Source organism: Grampus griseus (assembly GCF_964374135.1).
Source record: "Grampus griseus genome assembly, chromosome: 9".
In the NCBI taxonomy this organism is placed as follows: Eukaryota; Metazoa; Chordata; class Mammalia; order Artiodactyla; family Delphinidae; genus Grampus; species Grampus griseus.
The window spans coordinates 67,035,276-67,062,163 of NC_139003.1; the positions used below are offsets into that span (position 1 = coordinate 67,035,276).

General features: G+C 35.4%; 1 protein-coding gene across 6 annotated transcripts in view; it reads right to left on the bottom strand.

The window, feature by feature from the left end:
* The window catches only part of DGKB (diacylglycerol kinase beta), a gene marked incomplete at both ends in the record, with an annotated part of 639,446 nt that overhangs the window by 380,891 nt on the left and 231,667 nt on the right, over positions 1–26,888 (bottom strand). For all 6 annotated transcript variants that reach the window (XM_082661792.1, XM_082661790.1, XM_082661789.1 and 3 more), the window contains 2 exons: positions 20,837–20,997; positions 26,554–26,643. In XM_082661792.1, coding sequence (XP_082517918.1) covers positions 20,837–20,997; positions 26,554–26,643 — 251 coding nt within the window. The remainder of the gene's footprint in view (positions 1–20,836; positions 20,998–26,553; positions 26,644–26,888) is intronic.

Here is a 26,888-nt window from a genome sequence, read left to right on the forward strand (position 1 = left end):
AGACACGAAAGCAGATTAAAACTCAGCTTTTGTAAAGAAAAAAATATGGATTTAGAGCTATTATTAAAAACTTTCAATTTATTAAACTGACTCAGGATAAGGCTGTGATTCAAGTTATAGTCTTCATGCACATTTTTAGAACCTCTGAAAGATTAACATTCATTAGAGAAGTCAGGCTAATGTGTGTGGCACATAGTAAATTCTTTTAATTGCAAAAGATGGCTCAAGGAAAAAAATGATTAAGGTTGAGTGTCTATAGCTGAAGTTTATATAAATAAAGTACCCTCAATTAAAAGGAACTCTGGGTGTAGGTAGTAGACCATGTTGCTGACTGGAATCGAACAGCTAGTCAACTAAGTAGTCAAAATATTTTAAAAAGCATGAACTAAAGGAGATAAGTGTAGAAGATTGAGATGACCGATGAGGTCCCAACAATCTATGAGTAGAATCTGTGCTGAGCAAACATATCATCTCTCAAGAGAGACCAGTTTCTAAATGCCTATCCCAGATGTAGCCAAAGAAGACAATGAAAAAGACTAAAGCAAAGGGACTGTGAACAATGGACAACAGGGTCCCTTCAAAGCAGAAAAAAGGTTTAATTAGCTTCCATTTCACATTCCCAGTGTTGGAATCCTCACAGTTATATGCTCAGCAACCTTTAAGAAACGCTAAAAAGCAGGCTCAGCTGGGTGACTTCCATTCTTTTCCTTTCTGGGAGCATGCACTGCGGTTATCCTGTTCCTGATTCACCATATATCAGGTGAGAAAGAGGGCAGACAATTGTTATTTTTAATTCTACGCTTCTAACTCAAGAGAGGTCACCCAAAGAACTGAGGTAGACTACTTCCTCACCTCCTGAAGAAAAGTCTGATTAGGCTGAGATCGTGGACTCCGACCAGTTTGGACATGACTGACTAGGAGTATAGGGTTAGCATCCTTGATCAGGGCACGACAGTACTGGGTGTGGGGCAGAGATTAAACTGAGTATTTTCTAACCAAAAGACCTGATTCTGATAATCACTGGACATATCCCTCAATATTCTTGTTCTTCTAACGGGTTACGGTAAAAATAAACTCCCCTGCCCCCTTGTAGTTACCTGTGGCTGCATACTTCCTTTAGTAATAAAATGTAAAACTCTTCCGTGCCAGCTTTGGGTAAAGGCCTTTAAAATCCAATATGAATTTACCAATTCCCCTGTCATAGTGAAAGGAGATGTTCCAGAAGGGGAAGACTCTATCAGCCTGAGTCTCCTGAAATAGCAGACCTATAATACAGTGCCTTTTGGACCATGAGGGATATATAACACATTAGCAAGAAACAAACCTTTGATTTTTTTTTTTTAAGCTCCTAGATTTTGAGGGTTTGTTTGCTCAGCATAACCTAGTCTATCTTGGCAAATATACATATTACTTTTATTTAACTTGTTATTCTGCTTTTACCTAGTAACTGCATCTGTAAAAAACTAAAGTCAAAAATAACTCAATTTTTTCATAGTTTTTCAAATCTTCTCAGCTATATTGCAATGTTCTTTAGAGGAAATATCACTTACTATGGTACTTAAGTAATATTCTTACCAACTAGGACAATTACTTGCATGTATATAGAAACCAAGGATTTGAATTGATTTTTACTTGAATTAATCTTTCAGTTTCCTTCTTAAGTGACTTCCCAAGTTCTTAATGACTTCTGCTGAGCATATATCTGGCTTTGCCTATCAAATATCCCTTCCCTCTTTTTCAGAATAAAATCTCTCTTTATAATGGACAACTTATCCCTTGTGACTCAAGTAGAAATAAACTCATCACCATCAGGACTACCCTTCTTTGATGCAATAGTACCTCAGGACACAGTGATTCCTTTAGGAATGAGTCTCTGCAGGGCTGGGCTTCAGGGGCATAGGACTTGTGTAATCAAAAGGAGCCTCACCATCAGGACGGCCTTTCAACAGCTTCTACTGCTTCATTCTTGAACTCTTAACTTTTGAACAAGTTAAGCTTTTTCTTTTCATTTTACACTGGGCCTTACAAATTATGTAGCCCATCTTCAGTGTATGTCCAAAACTTTTTCAATCAAATACTTCCCTAGGGTTTGCTGCTGGAACTGTGAGGTAAGACTGCATCTTTCTACTATGGATGTAGAATTTCAGGAAGTGATTTCTTCCACTAGATGGGATGAGTCTGTAGTAAGCAGATCTGAAAACAGAGAAACTGAATCCAGACAATACTGTCTGGACCCAAGCTAGAAAATAAATCAAAGATCAACTGAGCCACGGGACAGAATAAGCAATATGGTATCGATGACTGTGTTGAGCCTCCAAACCCAGCTTGAAGCCTGAAACACTCCTGGATCAGTTATGTAAGTCAACATGTTCCCATTTTAGCTTAAACTAGCATGACTGGGGTTTTGGCCATGTGAATCCCAAGCAGTCCTTAGAAAACATGTTTTATTTCTGTGTTGAGTCTCATTTGTTTCCCTAATTTGCTAAAATGTTCTTGGAAAAGCACTATACTTTGCATAAAGTAAGCTCTTTCCTGGTTAATTGATATCTGTAACAATCACTGAATGCCTGAACTTGTTATAGATTCAGGGCTCAATATGGAATGATACTTATGGAATAAAAATCTGGTTATGGGTTTGAAAAGTCACTAATTCCTTACTTTATTTCTTTGAATTTTTCTTACACGTACTCAGTGCAGATGGAATGCCGTACCTCTGCTTTAATGCTTATTGTAAAAATCTCCACATTCTCAAATAATCCGAAATAGACCTGATGCATGGAGTGCAAGGGAGAACTAACCTAATCACAAGAAATCAGGCTTTATCTTCAATTTATTCATTTCTGTATATACAATATAAAGAATAGACATCTACTCCTGCCTTTCAAACAGAAACGGTAAATGGAATAAAATGCAAATGTATGACAATTATATTATGATAATATGACTAACGTATTAAGATGGATTGTTAATCATTACTTAGCAAATTACCACTTTCGTATGGAGAAAATAATACCTTACATATATAATGAATAACATTACACTTGGACTAATATGGTTGTAAGTTAATTATAGACTACACAGCTGATTTAGTTTCATTTACCTAAGGAGCTGTTCTGACCCTGCTGCAGATTAATTACATCTTCAAGAATACACTCTCATTTATCATTGTCACTTGCAGCATTGTAGCTCTTAGCAAGTGTGTAGGGCTTTTTTTTTTAATATTAAAAAAAATTCCTTAGCTACGATACATTTTGCAAGTTTAGTCATTAAAAGTACATGACAGCTAAAACCAGGTGAGATTAAATTAGTTATGGAACATTAGGAAAGTCCATGTCCCAGAAATTAAATGACTGTAAAAAAAAAATAAAATAAAAATTCTGTTAAAAATCATTCAAGTCAGACAAAGGCCTCTCCTACGTTTATAGCTTTTTTGGGGAAGATCCCATGCTTTGAAATATATGTACAGAAAATGTACAGCACATTATGAATTCCTTTATGCACATTAAGCAGCTTTTCAATATGCCTATTTTCTAAAATTGTTAGAAATAGTCAAAAGAATAACATGCTAACCTTTATACACATATAGAAAGTTTTGTTTAAATTATGATGGAAATTTTATAATGCTTGCTTTTCTCTAACAATGAGAATGTTCTTAATTAAATACGAGCGAGAAGAGGAACCAAAGAGATCTGTCTGTAGCCTGGAAGAGAGTGGAACATTTATTCATTCACAGTAAATGATCATTTAATTATCTATTGGGAAATGCTGTATGCTAATGTATGTGCAGAGTAGGCACACCTGAATGACTTACATTCCTGACCTCAAGGTGCTCAGATTCTAGGGAAAGACAGACAAACAGATGACTATAAAAACATGAAAATGTGATTAATGTTAAATAAAGATCTGTGAAGAGTAACATGAGGTACCAAAAAAGAGTGGCAAACCCACTTTGATAGCTCAGGAAAGACTTTTTAAGGGGAAAAGAGCCTGAGCTGATTATTCACAAATGGACAGCTGCTGACCTTATAATTTGCTAACTAGAAAAGGGTGGATATATTTGTGAGAAGTTAGTGGTCGGGGCTGGGGGAGGGATGAAGGGGATAGGTTTCACCCAGACAGACTTGATGATATGAGTAAAACTACAGATCACGAAGAAGCATTTTAGAAACTACTGGCAGTTTCCAAAATGGAGATGAGGCTGAAGATGTGTCAGGGCCAGAACACGATAAGGAGCTTGGAATTCATCTGTATGAAATAGTGGGCCACTAGAGGCATGGCTGTCTAAGCAGGGCATGGACCTGAAGAATTAGGACTGGAGGCAGAGAAGAACCACAAGGAAGCACTGCAATAGTGAAAATTAGAGGTGATAAGGGTTTGAGCTCCTTCAGGGCTAAAAAAAAAAAAAAAGGAAAAGAAAATACTTAGAGAATATTCAGATACAGAATCATCAGAAGTCCTCCATTAGGTTTGGAGATTTGTGAAACTCCAAGATGAGATCTATGTGAGTGGTACACAGAATGCTGGCCTATTTTCCGATGATGTTTGAAATCATGGGGAATGAAATAACCCAGGCAGATACGGAGAGGAAAGAGGAGAACTGAAAAGCAGTCCTGGTAATCTTTCACAATTAAAGGGCAGATGAAGTCAGAAAAGCACATGAAGGTGACACATACTCAGCAAGGTGGTCAGAAAAGAATTATAAGTTTTGAGAGGGTATGGGGTTGAGGAAGCCAAAGGAAGTAAGTAAAGAAGTTCAAGAAATAGAAAGTGATTCAAGGTTAAATGAAGCAAAATATTGAGAAAGATAGTGTTACTGAACTGGTACATTTGAAGGTCAAGGGTAACAACAGACGGAGAAGTTTCAGGAACGTTAGTGTGTGAGACACTAAGTAGCAAGATACAAAGCCAGCCTGCATTGGTTCAGCAAATGCGAGATGAAGTGGGGACAACTAAAATTAATTGTTTTGGACTCAGAAATTATCTGGGAATAAATATTTCCTTTTTTAAATGTAATGTGGGTTTTGCACTTTCTTCTTTCCCTAAATATTTTATATTTTAATTAAATATTTTAAACACTGCATTGTATCATCTTCAGAGATCAAAAATTTGTGTCAATAATCAAAATCCACTATAAACTTTCTTGAGTGATAAAGAAAGTACAGGAAAAGTAACTCAAAAGTATTTAAGTCTACACATGAAAAAAAAAAAGAAAAAAAAAGAATACCTGGTGGGGAAAAAAAAGACAATTGGAAAATATAGCAATCAGTTGCTTAATGAAAGAGCAATACTTGAAAATTTATTAATAAAACACGAAAAATTTTGTTTCAGTTTTAGATTCAAATTTCTAGTTTGGGGTTTTTGGTTTTGGGGGTAAAATCAAATTATAGTATTCACTGTCGGTTTTTATATGATGAATCTGTTTTGAAAAAATTCTCAATATTTTGCTTGATCCTTAATGAATAACTTATTTATCATTCAGTAAAGAGTAAGTTAATTATTTTTTAAATAATTTACTGAAGAGTTTAATGTGGCCTAGCCAAAAAAAGAGAACACTATGGAATCGTAAGAAAATGATTAGAACTGAATTTACATTGAAATTTTGTAGGTAAAATAAACTGCTGTGAGGTAAAATTATCAAGCATTTGAGATTAGCAATCTTTTGGTGACTGACAATTTATTCAAATACCATGAATCTTTCTTAAGATAAATAACCTATTTCAGAAACAAATGTCCTATGAAACAGAATCTTCCAATAAAAGTATGAAGTAGACTATCCAGGAAAAACATATTATCCAATACAGCATTAATGTCATTATAAATTTCTTCTTGTCATAAAATGGGAACAAAACTTTTGAAAACAATGTCTTTCTATAATGAGAATTATAGGCTTTACTTATGTTTTCAATTTCTCAAATGTATAATCCAAGTTCCTCACTTAGGAAAACACATAAATTATTGTTGGCTTAATAACAGAATTATCTTTAGACCAACAGAATTTGGCCAAAACAAATTTAAAGTTAAGTAATAAAAGGGTGGTAGCTTAAAAATTATATGTTTATAATAAAATCATAGATGAAGTGGATATACAAAAGGAAATGAGATTTAAAAAAATAGATTTGATCATGTTCAGAGTCTAATTTTATTGATTTCAGGACCAGACCAAAAACTCTATGTTTTTTTTTTGTTTTTTTTTTTTTCCTGTACGCGGGCCTCTCACTGCTGTGGCCTCTCCCGTTGCGGAGCACAGGCTCCGGACACGCAGGCCCTGCGGCCACAGCTCACGGGCCTAGCCGCTCTGTGGCGTGCGGGACCCCCCCGGACCGGGTCATGAACCCGCGTCCCCTGCATCGGCAGGCGGACCTTCAACCACTGCGCCACCAGGGAAGCCCCCAAACTCTATGTTCTTAACCAGTCTGTGATCATAACTAAATTTATACGGTTAAGATACTTCCTTTGTATCTTCAGTAAAGGCACAAGGAAATAAGTAATGTAAGAAAGGGCTAATAACTAAAGGAATTCTGATTGCTAACTATGCCACTAACTTGAAATTTATAGTTATGAGAATTCAGTAGTCACATTTTTGCTACACTGGAGGAGTAAGAGGCTTTTAGTGACTAAGGCTGAAGGATATTAAATCAAACTATGCAAGTATCTATTTGATAGGACATTTGGGTGGTAATATAAATGGTGCACTAGAAGTCCAGTCGTCTTTGTCAGATTTCTTCCAGACTCAGAGAGTAATTCCACAGAGCGCACAGACCCATTTCCAATTTCAGAAGTACTAATATGGAAAAGGTTTTAAATTTCATGTTGGCTTTCACTTTTTACACAGCGTGCGATACTAACTTGTTTCTGGATATGTTCTACAAAAAATGGAGGACCTTTCCAGAAGCCTTTGAAATTCTTACTGCCTTGCTTGTTTCTGCTCACAGTGCTGACGTCTGTGTTGAAGAGTATCCAAATTGGAACTTACTGGGATGATTAACAGCTGCTACAAAATCAATACTCTATGTAGGGAAAACAGAATTGGGCTAAGACAATCTTACATGAGCACTATTCTGTGGCTGAATATCTATCGATGTCAGCAAGCCAGATATAATTTATGTTAGTAGAAGCATTTCCATGGATATAATCCATGGGCTTTTCAGAGTCAGCCTCAGAGACCTAGGGGGTGGGGATTCATAGGTTTTAATTATGCATAATTATGCATATTCTCAGTTGCAAAGATGATCACTGATCTACTTAGTGAGAAACAGGTTTACTTAAATCTTTTATTATTTTCACATTTATTATGGTTGAAATACTATGTCACACTATTGCTACTGCAGTCTAACTCAAAATGAGTCTTAAAATTTTTTCTCCACAAATTAAACTGAAAGGTAATACAGATGTTTGTGTATTTGGTTTATTATACACTGATGCCCCAATTAACAGTAAGGTAATGGCTGACATACATCCTAAAAATCCTTTATATCTATTTTTCTAGGGCTAAATATTCTTTATAATAATTATGCTCTTTATAATAACTTAATATCATAAATTTAAAATAACAAGATAAATATGCTGACAGTTTAAAGGGACAAAAATTAATTCCCTGAAACGTTACTTATTTGTATCTCTTGTAGCCACATTTAAGGGAAGATGCATGTGTGTAATGTTTTACGTCCAATATGCTGGAATTTACACTTCTTTCTGGCATGATGTTCATCTTTGTATCCACTGTAACGCTTATCCAGGAATTACAGCAGGCACTGAATAAGTATTTGTGGAATAATCTAATAAATGAACTCTTTTCTGACTAAAATACTAATCAGAACTAGAGTACTAAATGACCACGATGACTCAATATTTTAGAATTTTTTATACTAATGTAAGTACAGTATACACCATAAGTTAAGAAATATTTATTCAACAACGCCATTTATAAATCCTGGTAAATGGCCCATAAGAGGAATATTCTGCTGTTCTGTTCAACTGGATCCTCTACTAGGAGTACCTTTGTGTTCTAACACCCTTCCTTCTCTGACATTACACATTCATACTCTCCTTATTGCAATATGGCACGTGTTGCTTGGGTGGATGACTACTCACACGACAGGAAAAAGTTAATGGTTAAAGGGACTTAAAATGATCCTTTGTGTATGTGAGGCAGCTATTATTAATTTGAACTATATTTGCATTTTAAATATATAATCTCTCTTGCTTTCTGTACTGGTGAGAAAAGTGAATGTTTTTCAACAGGGAACTCCCATGGAGCCTGGGTTCTACAGTTCCCCGATGTTCAAGTTTCCCACCAGTATCTTTTCCAGAAATTAACTCTCCAGCTCAAAGCCACAAGGACAAAAACATGAGAAGTCAGGGTCACTGTAGTTATGGACTGGGAAAGTCACAGTTATCAACAAAACCAGAAAGGTGAAAAGTAAAATTAATGAGCCAGTGGTCTTAAGGCTAACAATGAGGGCCTTGATAACTTTGGGATGCATAAGGCCAAATCGGCAAAGGGGAGATGGCCAAAGAGAAAGTGGAGCTGTTGCAAATGGAGAAAACACTAATTTGAAAAGATACATGCACCTCCAATTTCATTCGTGCACTGTTTACAATAACCAAGATATCGAAACAACCTAAGTTGAACTGATGGATGAATGGATAAAGGAGATGTGGTATACGTGCACAATGGAATATTAGCCATAAAAAGAATGAAATCTTGTCATTTGCGACACCATGGATGGACCTTGAGAACATTATGCTAAGTGAGATTAAGTTAGAGAAAGACAAATACTGTATGATCTCACTTGTATGTAGAATCTAAAAAAATAATACAAACAAAACCAAGCTCATAGATACAGAAAACAGACTGGCGGATGCCAGGAGAGGGGATGCAAAATGGGTGAAGGGGGTCGAAAGGTATAAACCGCCAGCTATAAAATAATTGTCATGGGAGTGTAATGTACAGCATGGTGGCTACAGTCAGTAACACCACACTGCATATTTCAAAGGTACTAAGTAAGAAAGTAGGTCTTAAAAGTTCTCATCACAAGACAAAAAAAAGAAAAAAATTGTGTATGGTAATGGATGTTAACTAGAGTTACTGTCATGTTCATTTTGCAGTGTATACAAATATTGAATCACGTTGTACACCTGAAACAAACATAATGCTATATGTCAATTATACCTCAATAAAGAAAGAAAGAAAACAAGAGGAAGCAAAGGCAACAACACTTGAAACAGAAGCCTTTGTTATGGTCTGGTACAGGCAGCCCAGAACAGATGAATTCACTGTGCAAAGTGCACCAAATAACCTCATACAAAACAGAAAATATTTTCCATTCAGCAGTGAAAGACCATGCACACGCTTAGTCACTTTCTATCATAGTACCTTGCATCTTTTCCTTCATAACACTTACCACTACTTCAAATTCATTTGTTTGTCTCACCCCCCCATGAAAATGCAGACTGAATAAGAACTGAAGTTATGTCTGCTCTATTCTCCAATACTGATTTTCACTACAGTACCCAACGTTTAAAGAATGTCCAGCACATAGTGAACATAAAGAAATTTAAGGAAAAGATGAGAATGTATGAAACAAGAATCAACAGAATGGCAAGTATAATTTAGTAAAGTCTATCCACTTAAAATAAGCAAATAAAACCACATCAAATCTCAAATCATTATTAAGACAATTTTTATAAGAGGCAGGGATATAGAACAGGTCAGAGTGAATATCTGAAGCAGAATTTAAGCATCATGGTAGCAGGTTTAGAGACTTCGATACATTTGAAAAATCCTGTGAAATTTTAAAGATTGCCCATGGTCTTACAATATTTTGAATCACATTAAGAAGAGAAAGTATCATTTCCCTTTCCAAATCCCTATGTAAGAATGTTAATATCGTTAACATTTTGGCATATACATTTGCTGACTCTTTTATATGTTCTTAGAGACAAAGCTACATAAAAAACCATTCATATTTTATCACCATCATCATTCTTAACATTTATTGAGCATCAGCACTAGATACTGTTTGTTGTAAGAGTTTTAAGAGCCCCTCACTCAACCCCCAATACTTCCTTAAGATAGCTATTATCCTCATTCTCTAAAGAATAGGAAAAAGAGTGCTTAATTACGGACAATTTGCTTTTGTGATTTACCATTATAATTTTGAGACCTCTTTTCCTGTTCAAAATGATAAACTTTTAGGTTGTTCCCAACTGTATGTCACTAAATATAATTGGTACAGTTTAGGCTTTTGTATTATTTACTTCTGCAGAATGGATTCTTAGAAATGGGACTGATGGCTCAAAGGGTATTCACATTTTAACAGATACAATCAAATTACTCTCCAAAAGATTAAATTGATAGACCCACCACACAATTATGAATGTGCCTATTTTTGTATACACTCATTGACATTAGATACTACCACTCTTTGTAATTTTCAATAATCTGAAACAAGATAACCCATTGTATAATTTTTCATTTCCTTATAAATTAGTAACAGGAATCTTTTTATCTGGCTATTCATTGTAATTTTCATAGTCTTAGTCTACTTTTCCATTAGATGTTTTTTATTAAGAATTCAACATTTTAATTTATTAATACCATGTTTATTACTTGTGTTGGAAATATTCTTTGACTTTTGTTAATGAGTTTTAATATATTTTTTTAAATGAAAGATTATGAAAAGTAATTTTAATTTCCTTTTCTTTTATGGGTCCTAAGTTTCTGGTTTGCCTCACACAGGTTTCTCCTACCCTAAGCAATATACTTTGATATTTTCTTCTAATATCTTATAAATGTATTACTTATATTATATTAACATTATCTTATACTATATATTAATTTATAAGATATAATTTGCATTTTTAATCTAGTGGATGTATATTTCACATGGATATGAATGCAAATATAAGTTTATTTTCATTCAAAAGAGTAACCAATTCTGTCACCTAATTTACTGTGCACTTCATTTTTATCCAATGATCTGAAATTTCAACATTTTACAAGTACTAAATTCTCTGCATATCTTTGTCATCGTTTTGGTCTAACTTTACATTATTTTCTATTCATCTATTTTTTGTACTATCATATTTTAGTTACATTAACTTGATAGTATTCTGCACATGGCAAGGAAACTGACCATTAAAGGATACTAATTATCTCAAAAATATAAAGGCATTTTTGTATAATTGTAAATTATCATTTATCAAAACAACTACCAGTAATCCTACTAGAGTTCTCAGTAGCAATGGACTAAATTTATAAATTAATTCGAGGAGTCTTGATTTCTTCCCACATAGGAACATGAGATGACTTATTCAGGTTTTATTTTATAACTCTGTATTAAATTAGTTTTCTCCCTATAAGCTCGGTGTCTTTCTTACTAGATGTAAACCTTGATACTTCATAGTTTTCTGATATCATTAACTAAATTTATATTAACAGGTAATTTTTTTTTTTTTTTTCTTTTTGGTGGTACGCGGGCCTCTCACTGCTAGCAGTGGCCTCTCCCGCTGCGGAGCACAGGCCCCGGACGCGCCGGCTCAGCGGCCATGGTTCACGTGCCCAGCCACTCCGCGGCATGTGGGATCCTCCCGGACCAGGGCCCGAACCCTTGTCCCCTGCATCGGCAGGCGGACTCTCAACCACTGCGCCACCAGGGAAGCCCTAACAGGTAATTTTATAAAGGAAGGCTTCAGGGTCATTTTTCTGTATATTTATCTAGTATTTGGCAGCTTAAGTTGATTTACTAGTTTCATTTTTAGTTGATGCATATTTACTATATACGTCATCGTATCATCTTCAATTAACAATAAGCTTGTCTCTTGTCAATATTTATGACATTTAAATTTTTATTATTATTAGCTCACTTTTCTAAAAGTGATTAACTAGAGTGGTGATAGAAAAATCCCTGTTTTCTTCCTGATTTTATTTGGGATGCCTCTAGTATGCCACTACTACTATAATATTAACTATTAATTTGCAGAAAATGTTTTACACATTTTCAGTAGTTTTTAATTATAAAATATAGCAAACCTGGGCTTCCCTGGTGGCGCAGTGGTTGAGGGTCCGCCTGCCGATGCAGGGGACACGGGTTCGTGCTCGGGTCTGGGAGGATCCCACATGCCGCGGAGTGGCTGGGCCCGTGAGCCATGGCCGCTGAGCCTGCGCTCCGCAACGCGAGAGGCCACAACAGTGAGATGCCCGGGTACCCCCCCCCCACACACACACACAAAATAGCAAACCTATTTATTTAAATAATTATACTAACATTGACCCATTTTGACTTTATTGAAATAAACCCTACACAGTCAATAGGTTTTAGTTAAATAGAATACCTGAATTTATTTGCTAATTTTGATGTTTGCAACTGTTGTATTTATATACACATATGTATGCTCTTTTGGGGGGTTGTGTTTGAGGTACTGATACTGAGGTTTGCCAGCTATGTAAAAAGAATGGGAAAACATTCCATGTTAATCTATATTTTGGAACAATTTTTAAAATGTAAGAATTATTTGTTCTATGAAAAATCATTTGAAATGACAGCAGTTTTAATAGTTCTTTTACTACATTTTTACGTCTTCCTCTTTGGCTATGTGCTTAGAGAAATGGTTCTCAAAGTATGACCACGGATAGGAAATATTGGGATCACCTGGGAGCTTGTTACAACTACAAATTCTTGGACCCCAGCTCAGACCTACTGAAAGCCTGGGTTTGAGGATCGTCAGTCTGCATTTTAACAAGCCCTTCAGGTGATTCTGATACACGCTTAAGTTTGAGAACTACTGCCTTAAATTTCCTACCCCTTCCTCTTCAGCATATTTCAGCTTTCTTCATCTGGACAGACAATACTCAAATTTCTTCCACATGATAAAGTTTACTAGCACAGATGCACAGGATATACTCATAATTATTTAAATATTTTCCATAGCTGTGGTTATATTTTCAAATTTATTATGCTCTGTGTTTCTTTTTGTTTTAAAAACAAAAAACAAATTCTTGGAGAGACGAGTCAGCAAGATGGCGGAAGAGGCGTTTTCAGCCATCACCCCCCCCCACCCCCGCCTAAACGAACATAGATTTTGACAACCACTAAGGAATAGATAGTAATACCTTTGTTGGGAGTCGGGGAGTCCAGCGGAGAAATTCCAGCACACCACTTGAGCAAAAAATCCGAGATCAGACCCATTGAAGGGGGTAAGAACACTGTTCCCTTTACCTGCATGGCCTCTCCCCCAGAGTGGCACAGCTCAGTGCCGAGAGGCTCCACTAAGCCCGAGATTTTCCCCAGGGGTGGGGAAAGTGGGAGCGTTGGGAGCGAGTGTTCAGCTTCCCACGCCTCCAGGACGCTGCCCCAAAGGCCACTTCTTTCTTGCCTCACCGGGAATAGCGAGGGTCTCAGCACAAGCTGCGGTGTCGGAAGAGGCTGGGAGCAGGTAGGCGAGAGGAGGACTCAGAGCCACAAGGGCCTGGACCTCAACAAGGGGCGCTGGAGCCTACAGACCAAAGCACGGACTCCTTCAGCAGGCTGGCGAACAAGCTGCTCTGGAAGCTTCAACTGATGATTTCAGCCCACCTGGCGCCTGCCACGCTCTGCGTGCCTCAGCCCGCCCCGCCCCCTGGCTGACGCGCCATGCGTGCCCTATGCGTGTGTGCCGCGTGGGAGGCCGAGCTCCTGCGGACTGCTGGTGAGCATGCGCGGACGGATGGCTCATCTCCGCGGAACTGTCCGAAGTTCCCCAGATCTGCGCATTTCAGGGCTCTGCCCTAAGGGAAACACACAGAAGGCTCTCAGCACCCACCCTGGCTTTGGGGGATGGAGAGAAAGCAAACAATGTTAAGAATGCCTCCCCCCACCTTTCCAAAGAGGGAACAAGAGGCGGGGAGTAGGTGCATCTATAGAAAAAATCCGACAGAGCCTCAGAATCCTTAGCTGCTACGGCAAGGTGTTTCTATGCCCAGGCCGGTCAGTAAAGACTGGAAAAGGTGACTGCTTTGTAAAATGCATACTATGGCTCTTGAAGCAGCCCTGTAACCTGGCCTCAGTCCTTCTTAGCAGTGGTCCCAGTGGTCCTGTCTCCTCAGGGACCCAGAGGGAGACATGCCCATCTACGTCCTTCCTATTGCCCACTGTGGATATTGAAGCAGCCTGTAACTCAGTGCCAGCCCCTCTCAGCTACTACATCTGGCAGTGTTTCCACATTTTCAGGTTTACACTTACCAACAGTCATTTGTGTTGTTCCCAACACTGTTTATGCCAGTTTTAGTCTTTATTATATCATTCAATTACCTATTATATAAATGGAAAATATGATTACAAAAAGAAAGTATTTTATATGAAAACGAAGATGATTTGGGAAGATTTGATATAAATGCAATTCTAAAACTGTTGTAGAATTATATATTCTTTGTTATAAAATCATATGTAAGAAAAATCATTATAAAAGATTTTTTAAACTATTGTAAAAATCTAGAAGGATTTTATACTGATTGCTTCACAAGTATCTTTTGAATTTTTGTTCCACTTAAAAGAAACTAAAAATGGAAATCACAGATGGTTTATTATGGAATGTGATTTATACAAGCAAACTTTGTAGAACCCCAGTCGATGATGCACATTTAAAGAAAGGACATGAGCTGGACCTATAAGAAAAAATTCGTCAATTCAATTATATTTATAGGTTTTAGGTTAAATGAAATATCCAAAGCTATGTGTACCTTTTTTATGACACTTGTTTTACCTTTTAATTAATGTCTAACTATTACCTCTCGTAGACAAACTCCTGCTGTACATAAATTGGATTTCATTTCCCGATTATATTCATTGCATCATTCAGTGGCCTCTCTTAAAAGACAGACACCACACCTTGGCTTCCAAGTCTTCAAGACATGGCAGCAGCCACTTCTGCTACTGCCTTTTTTGTCATTCATTCCCACCTTCTATCTTTATGTTCCAGGCACACTGACCTTATAGGTCTTTGAACACAATGGGCCTTTTCTCTCCTTGAGCTTTTCACATACAGTTATACCTGCTTGGTATGCTCTTTCCATCTCTTTGGTGTCCACCTGATTTATGTGTATTCCATAGATCCTCTCTTAAATGTATCTTCCTTATATAGGCCTTCCTTGACCATGAGACCTAACGTTGTTGTCCCTTATTCTAGCTCATGGCAACTTTTGTTTTCTTTCACAGTATACATCATAAGTTTCCAAAAAACTTGTATTTGTGCATTTGTTTTTCAATGCTTTTTCTACCATTAAACTCCAAGTTCTAATAATGAGGTGATCTCTTTTATTCACTTCTATAACTCCAGGGCCTGACCAAACAAAAAGGTACTTAGTTTTTTTGTTTATTAAGCAAATGAATGAAGAATCAACAGTGAGGATAAAACTAATGGCATGTATGAATTTCATGGTGATGCAATGGGTGAACAATTTTCTAACTGTGATCTTTGAGATTATCTATAGTTATTAAAGTGCAAAATCAGAATGAAAGGTAGAACACAGCAGTTTTTCTTATTAACTTCTATAATCTATATAACATCCAGCTGTTAAGTTTCTCATGAGAATTCTCTCTCACCTCACAATAATATGTTTAGTGATTATATAGACTTTTTCTCTCTTGTTCACTGCCAACCCTCAAACGGTATCTGGCACATAGAAGGTAATAAATAAATGTGCTTTTTATTTAAGGATCACCACTGTAGATGAATACCTATGCGCAGATTTAATTATGATTTCAGAATTATTTCCAATTGTTCTGGCTAAAAGTGAAAGGCATTACAAAAAGAAATTAGCAGAAACTGGCTAGTTATTCACCAATTTCCCTTCTCTTCTTGGGCAGACAGAATTCCTTTCCCAGCTTCCTTACAATTAGGTGCATCTAATTGATTTGGATATGGCCAATGGGTTACAAGCTGAACATCTTACAGGCCTGGTCTATTAAAAACAAACAAACAAACAAACAAAAAAACACAAACGCCAACACTTCACCCTCTTTTGTTGCCCAACTGTTGAAATAGAGAGGGCTCCGTGTATCAAGAAGAGGGTGGAGCCACAAGATGGAAGGACCCTGGGTCAATGACTGACCAAGTGGAGCAGAGCCTCTCCTCAGAAGTCAACCCCTGCTGTCCTAACGTGAGGGAAGAACTAATTTTTAGTTGTTGTCAGACCACTAATATTTTGAGGTTTGCCTCACAGGTTCTCTAAAAATTTGAAGTAAGGTTTTATTTACACTGTAAATCACTTACAGTCAGTATATAAAAGGCAATCATTGAAATAATGAAAACAACACTGACAGCAGAGTCAAGTTTTGAGACCACCTTGTAACTAGGAGGTAGGAGGGTTCCTAGAGATAATTTCAAGTACAAATTATGTGCCATCTTAAGCTTGGCCCGTGAGCCATGGCCGCTGGGCCTGCGCATCCGGAGCCTGTGCTCCGCAACGGGACAGGCCACAACGGTGAGAGGCCCGCGTGCCACACACACACAAAAAAAAAAAAAAAAAAAAAAAGTTGAAATGTCCCCCTTATTCTTTCAATGCTCCAGTTCCACTGTTTCTTATATATTCAGGAATATATAAGCTTGAGGTACACAATTCATTTCTTTTTGTTGTTTGCTGGATTCACTCACTGGGGCAGAGGAATGTAAGTTGCTAAACAGAAGGTGGCCTGGCTGAGTGACAGCCAAAGCTTGAACTCTCTATAAGGTCTGCTGGTCTGATTGTGACCCTGAGTGTTGATCCTCCGTCTTGCTGGGACAGAGGCAAATATCTCAGGGAAGGATGCTCTCCCTCTCTTCACACCTCTCCTTCCCATGTCAAACTCAGTGAAAGAGGCTCCAACTTAAATGGAACAGGACCCTTCTAAAGAAACGCAATCAAAATCTACCTTGTTTAGTTCTGTTCTACCTTAAAATCATAAATGAATGCTATTACATATTCTTGAATTAGGTCCTAAACCTTGCATTTCAAATTTAGTACTTCAATATATCCAGCAATTGCCTATCTAATGTAGAGTTGTAACAAAATTTTCTCCCCCTAGAAAGGTAGTTTTTGAACACTTATCAACTAAGCACCATTATTTCTCCAATGAGATTTTGGGCCACATCTATACTGAGTTTCGATATGTGTCTCTCTGCTTCTCCACTGAGTCCTTCCTCTATCATTCATTGCACTATTTTATTATAATTATCCAATTCATTTGTAACATGTCTTATTTGGTAAAACAGTTCTCCATTTCTTTTTATTAAAATTGACTGAGCTACTTTGTTATATATATTTTGGAAAAAGTTTTTCAAATTTGTCATAAAATCCAGCTCTAATTTTGATTACTTACAGGTTAAAGGTATATATTAATTTGCATATTACAAATTATTAAGCTATCCCATCTAAGAATAGAAAATGTCTGTTTATTCTGATCTTTTATGTCTTTGTAGAGAGTTTTAATGTTTCTGTTTTTAGGTCTTGTATATTCTTTATTAATTTTTGGATAGTTCTAATTTTTTGGTTCCTGTTTTTGTAAATGTATAGATTATTGCTTATATAATAGAATAATATTGACTATTTAAGTTGATTTTATATTTAGTAACTTTGCTACACTTCCTTATTTAGTCCTAAAATATTTTCAGTTGGGATATTATGTTTTGTCTTTACGGGGGAGATTTTTGGTCTTTTTTCACTCTATATTATTTATTTGCAATTCTCTTTACAATATTTTTATAAAATCAATTTTGCAGTAGATTTGATTAATTACTTTCAAAGATCCAGTTTTTGGTTTCACTAACATACTCAATTTTTTTTGCTCTTGTTATTCTTTGCTGTATGTCCTGTCTTATTTCTATTACAGCTTTCCTTTTCTTCATGTGTTAGCTATTTCCCCTTTTCCAACATCTTGAGTTCTGTATTTAATATTGGTTTGTTGATGCCAGGTTTCTCAACCTCAGCCCTATTGACATTTTGAGCTATGTAATTCTTTCTTATGTATTTGGGGGCTATGCTATGAACTGGGAGTGTTTATCAGCATCCCTATCCTCTACCCACTAGCTTCCAGTAGGAATCCTCTCTTAGCCATGGCTATCAAATGTGTGTCCAAACACTGCCAAATGTCTCCTGGGATGGAAAGGAAATAACTTCTGTTGAGGATCACTGAAAATTGATCAAAGGCATATAACAAACTGAGAACTATTTATTCAAGAAAAACTACTGAACCTAAGAGAAGAACACTGGCAATCTGTGATGTTTCAACCTTGAGCGGCTACCCTACCCTCCACCTCCATCAGTACTAAAGATCTACCAGGGTGGGGCAAGTTATGAAAGCAAGCAACTTTACTGTCGGGGGAGCTCACGTGACTTGGAGTGGAAGCTGGAGAAACTCCATGACCCAGAGTTATCCAAAATAATAGTGATCTCAGTGGCAAATGTAGCAGCTTGCCTCAGTTTGCGAAAGTGATTAAGGCAAGCAACTAACCAGCCAACTAGCCAGATATTCAAGGAGATCTTGAGAATGAGACAGCCATAATGGGCCTTGATATTCTGTCATATTCCTGGCTGTCTGAAAGGCTATATGAATGTACAAGGTCGCACATATGTTCAGGAAAGTCCAAAGAGGGCCATAGTTATTTATACATCTTTGGCTAAGTGAGAGGCCTTCTACATGAGCAGAAGAGACAAAAAGGCCAGCAGATATTAAAAGCTGAATCAGATTAATAATTGCCTGCAGTTTGTATGTGTTCCCCAATGAACATACAGGTTCAGTGGCAAAGGGATGAACTGTCTCAAGGTGTTTAAGCACAAACGTTGGTCAAGCATGCTGACACAGGAATGATCCTTAGAAGCCAGGATTAATATAAAAGCAAGAAGAAAAAACAAAAACAAAAATACTGAGGCATCAGTATATCCATACACTACAGGGGAGAAAGGCTCCTTATAATCAGTGGAGGGAAATCCCTAAGCAAACACAGGAACAAGCATAACACCTATGGGAGAATGCAAATCCACAGTTGTTATAATATATTATATAAAATCTCTTGTTTCCAACAAAAAACTAGCAAATATGCAGAGGAATGGGAAAGTATTTCACATACTTTGGAAAAAGCAAACAATGTCTCTGATGGACTCTAGATGTTGGACTTAGCAGACAAAGACTTCAAAACAGCTATTATAAATTGATCAAAAAAACTAATGTAAACTATGCTTAAATAATGAAGGAAAGTATAAGAACAATGACTATTCAAATAGAAAATATCAATTAAAGACCTAGAAATCTAAAAAAGAACCAAACAGAAATTCTTGAGTCAAAAAGTACAGTAAGCAAAATAAAAAATTAACTATAGGGACTCAAGACGGTGGCATTATTCATAATATCCAAAGACCAGAAGCAATCTAAATGTACATCAACCCATGAAGAGATAAACAATATATGATATATCCACACAACGGGATACTTACTACTCAGCAATAAAAGGAATACAGTATTCATGTAGTTCATATAAGTGAACCTCAAAACATTATGTGAAGTGAAAGAAGCCAGGTGCAAAAAACGATATATTGTATTATTTCTTTTATATGAACTATCCATAAAAGGCAAATCTTAGAGGTAGAAAGATTAGAGCTTTGCTTGGAACTGGGGAAAGGACCCAGAATTGACTAGAAGTGGGCATGAGGGTTCTTGTCTTGGCGATGAAAACGCTCTAATATGGGATAGATTTATTAAATCATTAAAAGGTTTACTTAAAATGAATGAATTAGGTTGTGTGTAAGTTATTTGCCAATAAAGCTGTTAAAATATTGTTATTCATATCAAATATAAATAGAATTTTAATGGATCAAATGCATTACATTTTTCTTGCAAATAATAATAATCATTATCATAGTATTAGTAAAGATTGTATATTTAGCCTTCATTATGCATCATTATACGAGGCTCTTTAAATGTATAATCACATTATTTACAACTATGAGAGAGAAAATAATAACTACCATGATATGGGTAAATGAATGCACACTAAGAGGAAAAAAAAATTGCTAAAGGTAGCTTGACTCCTAAGTTCATGGACTCAACCAATGCTTTTTATAGTTTGCTAGTTGTGTCTGTGTGTGTATGTGTGCACTAAGAGAGAAATGAGACATGATGTAAGACTAATATTGGGAAAATATGTTCAATGGAATGTAATGCTGTAGATAATATATTTTAAGACTTCATAATTACTGGGTAATATATATATAAATACAAGTAAAATTACTGTTAAAATTATTAATTTCTTAGGGATTGAAATTTCAATAACTCTTTAAATTGCCAAAAGATATTTTAATTTCGGTCTCAAATTTTTCAAGAAAGTAAGTGAAAAATTAACCTTTTGACTTATTAACCACTTGAGAATACTAGCAGCATTTTTCTTAGACTTTACACTAAACCATAAATTTTAAAATAATGTCTATAAATAAAAACCTAATAGGTTATATTATAATGTAGATTTCAAAATAAGAAAAAATTTGATGCATTGTTTTCACATTTTTAGTAATGTGAAACTGTAGCTTATACTCTAAAACTTGTAACTACCTTATAAACCATTCTAAGCTTCATTTTACTAACACAAATGGTCAAGCCAATTACATAAAATATAGTTTCTTTCCTTTGTTTAACACATGAAAAAATCATCACTGATTCTCTGACTTTAAATAAATTCATAAGCTTTACTATTACCCATTAGAAGAGGTGCTTTGCTGACACAAAGATAAAATAAATTATTTATAATCAGTAAATCTTCATAGTATAAGAGTTTACATCAGTGATTATCCAGAACTGGTAAAAAAAGAATGGTTAGTGGAAAATCTTACCACGCCAATGGAAAAGTAATTATTGATGATACTGTAAGGCACTGGGTCTCCCTTCTCATCTTTGTCATTAGGTATGACTTCAAACTTCCACCTGTCCAACATGATTTCTGTGCTGTTTTCAATGTCTTTTAAGATTTTCATCAGATTCTCACCTTCATAACCTAATAAAAAAAAATTATCTTGAGAAAAAATATAACCAAATAACAAAAGCTGTAATTATATATGTTTAAGCGTGTGAATATGTGTGTATCATTCTAAAGCTAAATAATGCATTTTAAAGCAAATTCTAACACAGGTTGAAGAATTAACTATAATCTTATTATACTCATACTAATATTTTATCTTTAGCTTTAATTTGTAACTCATATTTCGCTCCTGTGGGACAAATTCACAGTACAGCCAACTGCCAAATGAACATCTCCAATGCATACCCCTCACAAAACTTTTTATCAATGTATTTATTCAAAGTGGAATTAATGATGTGCTTTGGTATCATCCTCCTGTGAACTCTCCCTCCGAAAAACAGCTGACTTTCCCCTCCACCCAGTTGCTATAGTAAAAAGCCTGGATGCCATGTTAGACTTGTCCCTTGCTTCTACTCCCTCTGCAGGCTTTATATTTGATAACACTTTTTTCCAGAAGCCATCCTCCCAAAATAATGGATTCTGTACAGTACCAGAGTACACAGTTCTCAAAACTAGCCCTACCGTAGAACGAGCATGGTGCACTATAGTTATTTTCATTTTTCTCCCCACAAGTTCCTTTTACCAGGTGTGCCCTACAGTAAATGTCCAACAAATCCATTTTTAAATAAATCTACTATAGATAGCCACGATGGCCAGGAAAGAAACTTGTTGCTTAATATTATACTTTCTCTTAAATGTACCTTTAGGTATCTAACATTATAGTTAATTAGGGCTGTAGCCTAATCCTGGCTGTGTTATTTACTTCAGTGTCTGCTTTTAAAATTCTAAACAGTTTCTTCCTCTGTAAAAACTTAGGTTTGGTGTGAGAATTAATTGAGAAAAAAAAATGAGAAAATGCATAAAAGGTCTTAGTATATAAGGCAAAAGAATAGAAAGTTGTCAACAATAATACTGACAATGACATTAGAATTTGAAATGTACTAAGTTAAATAATCTTTCTAACTCTATACACATTCTTACAATGATATTTTGAGTAGCAACAATATTTTCATAGATTTTTTTCCGTGTCCAACTTCATTCTATATTTTAATAATTTATTTGTTGAACAAGAAAATGCCAGAGGCTATGAGTCCTCGTTAGATGTGTTAGCACACATAACTCTGGAAAAACCGATTGGATTAAAAGAAAAGGGAATAGGCACTGTAATATGGCAAGATTAAATTACATTTATGCTGTATTTATTATTAGAGGGGCAAGGCAGCCAGAAACCAGGAATACGTATCTTGGAGCCTACCATCTCTTCTTACCTTACACAGGTCTAGAAACTAATTATGCACCATTCAATACACACAGCAAAAAGTACAACAAACAACGACTACACAGATATAAACATTAGAAGTATTAAAAACCATTTCAATAAATGTCATACCATATTTTATAGCATAATTCAAAAATTATGAACTTACATAATATACATATAATTGTACTCAGTGATAAAACACTGAATTGTTTAAACTACAAGAGTATAGTAATTAAGCGTACTTATTTTTCAGGTGTTTCTTAATAGTTCCACCCTCATTCCCAATGTTTATTTTCTTTTTAATTTTTAATTTCTTTTAACGCCCCCCCAAATAAATTATATATATATATATATGTTTACCTATTGCATTGAATTAAAAACAGTTAAATATATTCACCTATTTTCCAAATTCTACTCTTGTTTGAAAATAAGTATGATCGTTTTAGATATAAATGAATTTATATACATTAAACTAATGTATAATATAGTATGAAAATATAGTATATTTAATATACAGTATTATACACAAACCCACTCACCAGAAATATGAATAAATGATAATGCTCTAAAACAAACATTGAGCTTGTCCTCAGCTACATCTCAGGTTAATAGAAGCATTGTTCAGCATAACACCGGAAAAATGTAGGAATGGCAACCGACCAGGAGACAACATAATAGAATTGAATTTAATGAAAGAATTAATACAGCTAGATTAAGTAGGGTCAATTAACTTAAATTCTTTAGCACTGGATATGTTCTCAAAGTTTTTATGGCTATGTATGAAAAAGGCTGGTATCAATCAGTCTTCTAGCCAAGGAAAAATGGAAAGAGAGAGGCAATAAATCTATTTGGAGAATCATACCTGCAGTTCAGTGCTAATTCTCAAAGGTGAAGAATTCCAAATTGTAGTTCCCCATTTAACAAATATCTATGCCCTACTTGTTTAGATTTATCTGTGCTCAAGCTTGTTTAATAATGATCCATAACTATAAATAGGATTCCTGAACTCAAAAAGATTATATTTTTTAAAAAAAGATAAATTAAACTTACTAAATATGCAAACAAAGCTTGTTCCAGAAAAGAATGATGCTATTTTGCTTCCATTATTTTGATTTAAAGCGTATAATCACTCTAGGCTAAGCAACCAAATGAAAACGTAATTAGTATTTATCTTTGCTTTAATGATATGATGTTATCATAATGACTGATTCTATCTAAAATGTCATAGGAATTTTTACAAATTTAAAATCACATAAAGAAAAGCAACAACATATATTTGTAAGAGTGTGCTCCATGTAAAATTCTGCCTCCTACTCCCTTACTCTTCACAAAACAACATTTTTCTTGCAGTAAACTTCAGAATTTTGCTTGAGAGATTAATCATTGCCAGAAAAATTGCAAAGAGAATGTAAATTAAGTATTTTTTTCAAATGTCCTACAACATCTTATATTTGTACAGTGTTATGTTTTCCAAAATATGTAAATATACTCATAAAAATTAAGCTTCCAGTCAATAGATTCCAGTGATATTACGTGAACAAAATGATTATTGGTTGAATAAAGTAATTTCTTTCCCAAATGTTAAGCATAATGATAATTACTATAATTACAGGAAGGACTCAGCCCAGACACTGGGGAAACAATTTGATAGTTGGGTGTAAGAACCTCCAAGGCAGATACCATTATTTTCTTCAAGTTCTGATGAGGAGTCTTAGGCACACAGTTGTTAAGCAACTTGCTCAAAGTTAGACACCTGACAAGAAATAATGCCACCCCAGAGCATGTTTCTTTATTAGTAAACTCTAGCAGATCGCACCTCCATTTTCCTAATTGCTCACCTTGGGCATCTTGCAGTCCCCCTTGATACCTCACTTTCCCCAAAGTCCCTACCCAATCCATTGGCACGTTGTATCAGTCTATCCCTGAAAATGTCAGTGTGTGCACTTGTCTCATTTGTACTACCACCGCCCTAGCCCAGCCCATTTATCCTCTAAATACAATGGTAATCCAAATTCTCCTTTCAAAAACTATGATTCCCCACATTGCCACATTTTCTTAACAGTCTTTTATGCCCCCAAATTAACCTATTTTGAAAACACAAATGTCACTGTGCCACTCTGCTTTTGAAACTCTTCCAAAGTTTCACTGTGTACTTCAAAGTCAATCACATAACATTTTTACCATGACCATTAAGACCTGCATAATCTGGCTCCAGATTCTCTCTCCAACGTCATCCTATTCACCCCGCTGAGGCCATACCTACCCACTGCCCCATGACCTCTTAGAGTTACATCAGCCTTCCTTCAGTCCTTTCAGTACAAAGAGCTCGCTCTTTCTTCCTCATATTTTAAATCCAGCTTAAATGTTACTTCCTCAGAGAGGTCTTCTTGACCATATAGCTGAATAGTTCCCCTTGGTTATTCTCTGAAAATACACTCTGATTCTTTCATATCCTTGACCTTATTTTGTAATTATATATTTCATTATTCAGTGATTTATTGTCTGTGTACGCAATGAAAATGTAACCTCCAAAAGGGTAAGAACCCTTTATTTATTTTCTCATTTAATATCCATCACCTAGAACAGTGCCAGCACATGCTAGACATGCACAAAGAGTTCATCATCAATATACACTTTGACATATACTATAATCCATGTGTCTTTGGCCACTGATAAGAATATCTTTAAAACTGTTTACAAGGAAATAATTAAAGGATGCCCTGAATGGAACTTCTATATCAATTTTGAGATTTAAGTCATTTGCCAGCTTGAAGCCAAAATAAAATTATTAATTTTCAAATATCAAAAATATTTCCAGAGGAATACGTAAGAAGCCACATGCATGATTCTCTTCCTTTTAATCAATACACGTATATTAACATTGGCAAATATAAGCATCTCGTAAGCAATGGTTCATTCTATCTATCTATCTATATCTATCTTTAGATTCTATACAATTTAACTCAGTATTTTATAATATTCTTCTACTAAGTTATATCCTTAATGAAAGTTACAAATATATCATATACCATGTTTTTAACTTGGTTTCAAATTCTGTCAAATACACAAATACAATGTATATACATCTTAGAGTTCACAAGTTGCCCAGGTATTCATGGAACAATTCTTCTCAAATTTTGTTGTAAATCAAGTTACTTAGGGAGTTTGCTTAAAAAAAAAAATCAACTGCCCGGGTCCCATCTCTAGAGATTTCCATTTAGCATATTTGAAGTAAGGTCGGTCCACTATATTTTTAACAAGCTTCCCAAGGGCTTCTGATTTACACTGTCTTACTAGACACTTTTCAAACTTCTCTGAGTTTAGATGCTAAAAATATTTAGGATTAGGTTCTTGTTTATTTAGCAAAATATGGTTTTCTTTTCTTTGATATCTTCTGGTAAGTTTAGCCTGTTAATGACACTTCAAATTATTTTAAGATCTCATCTTGAAATATTCTCCCTTTACTCACCTGTTCCATCTACACTATTCCATTTTCAGTTCCTTCAGTAATGTTAAGTGCCTTTGTATCTCTGGGCCTTTGGACTTGATGTTCCCTCTGCCTATAATGTCCACCCCCAGTTCTATATGGCTCCGTCATTATCCACCTATTAGGATTCTTCTTATGTCACCTCATCAATTCCTAGGTGAGGTCGTTCATTATGTTGATTATCATATGTTGATATCATTATCATTTATATTACTTGTCAGTAGGAAGTCTCACAATTTACACATGACTTCATGTTCCACTAGAATTTAAGGCTCCGTTGAAAGCAGATATTGTTTTCTTTCTATTCTTAACCCTGTACCCCAAGTGCAGAACACACCACCTGGTGCAAAGTGGGTCTCAGAAAATGTGTTACCTCTTGTACTTATTCCTGGACAAGTCATTTGTTAGCCTTTCAGTTCTTTTCCTTTGTTTGTGATTTTCTCACACACTCAGAGATTACAAATGTGAACATTATTTTAGAGTTAACCCATGCTTATCTCATTTCTTAAATTGGAAACCCCCAAACCAAAAAGGGTTGGAAGCTTGCCTGCCCCATCAAGTATATAATTAGCACTCACAGTCTAACTCTTGGTCCACTATTTGTTTCTCTACTCTAGACGATTGTTCAAAATTATACTACATATCTGACAGCAATTATGTATGCTGAAATTACATGGCAGCTGTCATGCAGTGAAGAAATGCTGGATTTAGTTTTTGGGGGAAGGGTGCTCTGTACTATATCTCTGTTTTTTAAGTTTTTTGTTTTTTTTTTTAGCTATTTTACCTCCTCCCCATCGCAGGCATCTTGCTAGATCATTGCCGGTCCCGAGAGGCAGAATAGCCACTGGAGGATGCTTGACTACATTTGCCTTTTCTGTAGAATTGAAAAATTGAAATAAAATAAATTTTTGATCACAGACAGAACAACAATAAAATAAACACAGCTTGGCATGGAAGGCATTCCACCAGGTACTTATAAACATAAAACGTTCTATTTTATAGTTATATACAATTATAAATTGATTAATTTGTATGTATTTCTAGCAATTTATAAAACAAATAAATACCAAAATTCACAGAGTGACAGGAATTTTCAAGACTTATGCATGAGGAAAGCCT